Source organism: Pseudopipra pipra, chromosome 8, assembly GCF_036250125.1.
Source record: "Pseudopipra pipra isolate bDixPip1 chromosome 8, bDixPip1.hap1, whole genome shotgun sequence".
Lineage (NCBI taxonomy): Eukaryota > Metazoa > Chordata > Aves > Passeriformes > Pipridae > Pseudopipra > Pseudopipra pipra.
The window spans coordinates 20781400-20788667 of record NC_087556.1 but is presented as its reverse complement, the minus strand read 5'-3'; the positions used below and the strand labels follow the sequence as shown (position 1 = coordinate 20788667).

The window sequence follows — 7268 nt, the reverse complement described above, 5'->3', positions numbered from 1 at the left end:
GAGGGGAAAGCCGCTCATCATGTTTAGGGGCGAGGGGAGTCTCCCTGCCCGGGAACCCGGTGCGCGGCCCCGGCTGCCGCGGTCTCCGCCTCTGGGAAGGTAGGATTCGGCCGCAGGGGCTCGGAGAGGTCTCGGCGCGCCCCTCTCCTCCTCGCCCCGGTTCGCCCCCGCACCACCCCCGGCGCTTTCGGGCAGGTCAGTCCCCACTCCAGGGGCACCGGTTCAGACCCGGCTGCGGGCACCGGGGCCCGGCGGAAAGGGTCCCTCGGGAGGGGTGGGGGAAGGGGGGGCCGGCGTTCTGGAGGGGACCCCCGAGGGAGAAGGGGACGCCCCAGGGAGGAAGGGCCCCGGGAGGCGCTCCGCGGCGGGCAGCAGTTGCCAGGCGTGCCCGTGTCGTGCGGGAGGTGCGCGCTGCCCTCGGCGCGGCACAGCCTCGGCACGGCGTTCTGTAGCTCCGATTCTGCTTTTCGATCGCATCTCGCAGCTAGAAGGACAAAATGTGACCCAGAACGTATGTGACCCAGTTTCTCTGTAAGGACCGACGGCAACTGGGCAATAGAGTTTTAGAGCCTGCGGGTTGTATCAGAGAGAGGAGCTTTATAGACTGAAAGTGTTTTCTGATAAGGTAGCTGGGAAGTACCAATCTTCAGCATTAAGTCATCAGATACAGCAAGTAGCTGTCAAAGAATGGTTAGTTTCCCATCAAACACAATACCTGAACCAGCATTTTGACTGCTGAGCTCTGAAATGCTTTAATCAATCCATCACAGATACTTTCTTCTGGACTGCATCAAAGTTTCCATTTGTGTTATTGATTTGGATTCTTAAACCACAGATACACTTAATACAGGGAAATACTTAAAATACTACTGCTGTCCTTGCAGTATGCAGAGTGTTATACAAGTTATAGGTAGTTGCTGTTACACAGTACTGTGATCACACACCATAGTTGACAGTGGCTACCAAATCTCCTTGGCTACCAAATCTCCCTTTTAGAAACAAAAGTATCTCCCTTTTCCTCTAAAGGGCAGAGACTGTTGCAAAAATGGAATTCTCCTAATTAATAATTTAAATATCTCAAAATAAATAATGTATACCCTCAAAGCTGTAATAGCAGGCATCTTTTTGTTGTTCCTGTCTTATGGAAATGCCAGACTGCTTTAGTGTGAATGAATCCTGACATGATTCTGGAAAATGGGCCAACATATCATTGATTATGCACTTTGAAGAAGAGTGGGAAAGGTAGAGGAAAGATTTACAATTCTTGAATCTCTTGGCATTGTGTTGTGGCCACAAAAGCCTGCATATAGAAAAAACAAAGTTTCTGGGACAGGAAAATTCTGCAGTGAATCCAACTATAGCAACTGCTGTAGATGCTGAAGTTATTTTATAAACAGCTTTTCTCAGAATAGCGGCTAGATAATTTCATCTTGCTATGCTATGCTTTTCTGATATCTGACTGTGTTGCTTTTTCAAATATCACCCGATTGCTTTTTGTATATGGGCTACAGTAAGCTGCAGCTCGGGAACTGGATCAGAAATGACCTCCCAAATAAATTAGAAGTTGGAACCGAACCTCTCCTTAGCCCCTGGTATGTGCATCATAGTTTGCTCCTGTGGCAGTATGTCCACAGTTTAAATCCAGCAACAGTATGCTCTGACACCAAGAAGGCACTTCTCCCATATGAGTCCCACAGGACTGGAAGATATGGGAAAAAGAAGAGAAGAGAGGGTCATAACTCTTTCCAGGGCAGGAGGTGCTATGGTTTTAAGTTGGATTTCAATGATTATACAACCAAACCTTAGAAGCACAGCTTTCCTTTACAGATAAATCAATCTATGGGTTAGCTGCCACTGAAGAGAGCATTCCTCTTCTTGAAGTGGCCCTGGTGCTCATCTGACCACTTCTGCTGAACTGCAGTATTTAATTTTCTACCAGCCTAGCTCCTGTGACTGTCCTGCTGTGGTGTCTGAGTAATAGTGGTGGGGCAAAAAAAAGGTTAGGATGGAGGGATGGGACAGAAGTGAAGGAGGAGATGAGAAAAGAGTTACCCTTTCAGCAGCAGCTCTCTATTAGATCACAATCGTCTTAAATTACAGTAGCCCTGAACTTCATGGTTCACAAAGGGGACATCACTGTAGTTTTTACTTTAGTCCTGCCCTAAATCTAGAATGAGCGAAGTGTATCCAAAAAGCTTAAGTCAGACACGGTACATACATGACAGAGATGCAGAATTCAAAGAATACCAACATACTTACTGAGCTGTTCCTGAAAGCTTCCAGTATAGGAAAGTTCACAGCATAAATAGCTTAATCTATTAACCTCTTAGGTATAAAGGATTTTTTCCTACTATCTAAGAAAAATCTTCTTTGTTGCTACTTGAGATAATTTCTTAATGCCCTTCATTAGTTGATAGAGGAAGCAAGAATTGATCATCATTTGAATAACAACTTTAAAAATTGGAAGACACATATGCCCACAGCCTTCCCTCTTTGCAGCCTAAGAGGGAACCTTTCTATATTGGTTACGTTTTGGAGAACTCTTATGTTCTATTGCTCTTCTTCAGACTCAGATTTCTCTATATATTTCTAAGAAACAAAAAGTATAGCTGTTTAGTCCTTAACAGTGTTTAGCCAGGAAGAAATACATCAGCCTTCCTGCAGAAGATCTTCTGATAAAGTTGTTTGAACTCAACAGCTTCTGATTTGTTGAATCAAAATTAGTTTGGTTAGCCAATTAAAACATTGGTCCAATTTTTAATGAAATAAATCAGGAGGCTTTGCCAGCAGGCCTAAAGAGGCAGCTACCACTGGTATGGAGAACAAGGACAAGACAGTCAAGTACATCCATTTTAAGAGCTGTTTGCAGGGGACATACCTTACTACCTTTGAGTTTGATTATGAGACAGTAATGTGGAACGATCAAGAAGGCTAGTAAAATTGCAACCTGTCCTGTCTAATCTTTCCTTTTTTCTCCATTAAGTCAGTTACTTTGTTGAGAAGTGAGGAAATTAGACTTTCTAAAATTATTTGATATTGGCACCTTCATATCTTTTACATGTCTATGAAGTAAGTTGCCAAATGATTTATTTTCGTGTCTTCATAGTGCAAACAGTACCTCAGCATCTGTCATGTTCCTGATTTTTATCTCCTCCTATCTGAAGCCCCCTAGTAATTTGTAGAAAAGCAAGTAAGACTAAAAATGGACGTTCACATATGCCAGTATGTGCCATCACATTCAGTAAGTGTAGTTTTTCATTTAGATGTACCCGTGTACAAGTTCAGGGCTGCACTGTGCCTCCCAACAAGCCCTGAGGAAGGTGTACACTTCAGTCAGGCAGCTGATTCCCAAGCTTAAGACTTCCTGACAGTCAGGGAAAACAAGTGGGACTGTATAGGAGGAACAATGGCTCGTGCTTACCAGTTCCCATCACTGGTACTGGTCACTCCAAACTGGTCATTAAAAGACTAGTCATTTTGTAATCATCTGGAGGTTACATGGAGAGAACAGGCTGTTGCAATGCACGTTTATTTTGTCAAATTCAGTAAATGGCGTGTTCCACAATTTTTTGTCATACAAAGAATATCAAATGTGGAGCTTAACTAGCCACTAGATGTCAATGTTGCTGTGCTAAAAGGCAAATGCAGTTTTATTTGTTTGGCTGATAACGTAATTTATTCAAGAAAAGCACTTTTGTGTTTAAAGTTATTTCCAGTATAGAGTCAGGTACAAAAAATAATCAGAGGCAAACCCATGCTGTGTCCATTATTTCAAGATCAGCTGTGCAGCTATATGCTATTTTGAAGTTGCAATTACCATTTCAATGTGTAATCATTGTTAGAAAAGTGCCTTTGGAAAAGCAGCATCTGATTTATCGTCAGTTTTCTTCCTAGTTCCAAAATCCCAGACCTTTGTATGAGTAATGAAAATCATTGTATTGCATTTTAGTTGTTAATAAGATAAAATAGAGTAGTAATATGATATCTAATCCTATTACAAGAGTATCAAATTTCCTAAATTCCAGCTATTGGTGGACATTTTCCTCTTAATTACTCCTGTTAAACATCATTGGATATCAATGTGTGGGGACAGAATTTCTAGAACACTAGGACTCCCAATATGAAAAACAATTTGAAAAACATAGTTCTTTTGCAAAGAGAGCCAACAGATGATGGCATTTTACTAGGCCATATGAGGTAGAATTTGACCCGTGGACCTTTTTTACTCCTGGCTTTGTTACTTCAGGGATGAACAAATCACTGCCAGTCTCCACAACCACTTATTGCCTACTGCACTGAAGATGCTGGTTCTGTTGTCTGTCTACATAGCATTTTTTTTGAGACCAGAGAAATTAGTATTATAAACATTAATGAAAAGCTCAAGAAGAGAACAGTGCACATCTCAAATTCCAGATTAAGCTCATTCTGCTGTTTGGATAAAAACAAGTATCAAAGGATTTTATTAAAAATGAAGTTGAATCTTTCTGTTCATCTGAAAATCTCCCAAGAAGTCAAATATGAGGAAATTGCACCCTTATTCTCAGCTGATCAGTTTGGTAAATAGAATCCCAGTTTAGGCCACAATGTTAGAAAATACAGCCTAACCTGATTTATTCCATTTGCTCCATCTCCTACGACACAGATAAGGCCTTTCAACTTTACACACAATTCACAAAAAGTTTTTTTGTTATTGTTTGCAGAGGAGCAGCCTTAATCTTCATTATTATGGACTGAAGTAGTTTAAGTCCTTCTCAACAGTTTATTTGATGGTAGCATCACTTCCACTCTTAACATGCTAAAGAATCACGGATACACTACAGAAGAAATATAACTGTTTTAACTTCTAACATCTATTTTAGTTTTCTAGACTATGACTACAGAGTTATGTAAGTCTTATAATAATATCTTGAAAACCAGATTGTTTCATTCATTCATTTTGTTGCAATTAAGGGAACACTTTGAGCATCAACTTTGATCCTAAAACTTCTGTGTACTTCAAAAATATCATTAAAATAAAGTTGTCTTCGAGCCCTTATTAAGATGTATAGTGTAAATAATACTAGCATGCTCTTGTAAAGATTGATTAAGTTATGGAAATAATAAATCAGACTTCCATAAACAAATGGTTCTTGGAAGCAACCTTCCATGTTATTTCTAAAGTTTGGGATTATTTTTGCAAAATGGAAAGAATTTTACTTGATAAATCCCCTAGAGATATATTATGTAGACTTCTGTCTAGTGTCCTTTAATTGTCACTGCTAGTGCCACATTTGTTGTGTGGCAGGTAATTTTGGTCTCCAGAGCTTACAGTCTGGCAGCTGTGCCGAGAACAAAGCTCACTAAAAGATTATTATGTAGGCATGCATAAACAAGGGTAGTGACTTCAGCCTGTCAGGAATTTAATTAAAAAGTAATTACCAAAATATACGAAATACTACTTCTTAGTTTTATCAACCTGCTTTGAAATAGGTGGAATACAGAAACTAACTCCTCCACCGTGTTCCAGTTTTCCTTTGAGGAGATTTTAGAAGTTCATTATGCTTAAATTCCCTGAAGTATGAACAATTTCCTAAGAGAGCAAAGAATGCTTAATCTTACTTTTATGTCTAGATCTTCTATGGTGGAAAGTGACTGATGGCATTCAATTACATAAATACAAGAAAAAGGGAAATCTTTTCCAGTTTGATATCAGAGTTATTATATAAGATGAAAAATGATAGACAATAGTTAGCAAGAGAAAGAAAATATAGTAATGTGGAAATAAAAAAAACCCAAACAACTGACAAACAAGCAATGTACTTGTTTTCTTTAAATTGTATTGTTTCCCAATGGATTTTTTGGTGGCAATAAAAGAATATGTGAGCAAAATTACAGTCCATTGCACATTTAAACCAGTGGAAATGATACACATTCTCTTGTTTCCTGACATGCATTTTTGTGCCTAATGTCTACCATGTATGTATATTCATAATATTCACTTATGAGAATTGAGGAAAATACAAATCATTGACAGTGAATGTTTGGAATCTAAAGTCTTCTATACAGAAGGGTGATCCACAAATCATGATCTTCTGAATCATGGAAGCAGTTAAGCACAATTTATGTACCTAGTATTCAGCATAACCTGGAAAAGAAAGGTGCTTCAAAGTCTGAGTCTAAGATAAAGTGTAATAGAGAAATAAGGTCTCATTCCTACATACATGTTCCAGAAAACACCTGTTTTTTTGGAGATATGTTTCGTCTTAATTTAGAAGTTGAGATCTTAATACAGGAATCAAGAAGACCAGTCCTACAAACTGTATTATGCACCTGGTCAGACGTGTTCATCACAGTGTTTTCCAGTAGTTGACCTAAAGCTAAGAAAATATGTCAGAGATTATTTGCAGTATACCATGGTGTAGTCAATTGTTTGGAATCTCACAGACAAATTTTAAAAAATAAGGTATAAGAGCATAATATGATGTAATGATGACAGTCACTTCATCTTATTATATCAGTAGAATTACTTACTTAGTAAAGTAGTACAGTAGCTGCAAGCTGACAGCATCTATGTTGAGGTGATCAGTAGCTGATCCTTCAATGGAAACTCAAGGGTACAGGGATATAAAGAGGCTGCTCTGAGCAGTGAAGTAGGATGAATCAGTTAAAAAATCCTATTTCACAGTTTTTAATGAACATACTTTTAGAGTACTGCTGTGAGACCTCATTTAATTAATAATACCATTAGCCATTCTGCTAGAACTAACCTTTTATTAATAAAAGTATACTACTGATTGCCAGGTTTTGGAAATAATAGGGATTATATTTCAAATTAAATACAATTTTGTGTTATTTAATCAGCAATATCATTCACACATAAAGTACTGAAATACTATCAACCTTTCTATTGAAAGTATTGCCAGAATACTATTCATTCCATGGCACCTAAGTGGAATGGGAAAGATAACTATCTTAAATGGGAATAATTAGTCTAACTTAGTTACAAATATCAAGTTTTATATAGCCAGAAAAACTGAGCTGTGCAATACCCACAACTCTAGAAGTGAAAATGGCAGACTCAAAAAAACACCGAGGAAAGTATCTCCGGCAAGTAAAAAGAAATATTCCTGCTTGCACCCTGGGGGAGATCGTGCTGCTTGCTGAAGCCACATTCAATTTGCAAGTCAAAACATTAACAGTTTCATATGTAGTTGACTGCCTTTCTTGAATGGAAATAAAACATAACCACATGGAAGATAAGGGTCAGGATGTGAAGTGGGATTTGAGTG

The 7268-nt window shown here is 38.9% G+C and overlaps 1 protein-coding gene across 3 annotated transcripts in view; it reads left to right on the top strand.

The window, feature by feature from the left end:
* The first annotated feature begins 2 nt into the window (after positions 1 to 2).
* LGI1 (leucine rich glioma inactivated 1) overlaps positions 3 to 7268 on the top strand; it is a 30309-nt gene continuing 23043 nt past the window's right edge. The window contains exon 1 of one of the 3 annotated variants that reach the window (XM_064662899.1): positions 3 to 99. Coding sequence is in view for 1 of the 3 variants with exons in the window: in XM_064662901.1 (XP_064518971.1) it covers positions 20 to 99 (80 nt within the window). In the remaining 2 variants the exon portion in view is untranslated. Of the gene's footprint in view, positions 196 to 7268 lie in introns of all 3 variants that reach the window. The other 2 variants (XM_064662901.1, XM_064662896.1) reach the window with 2 other exon arrangements.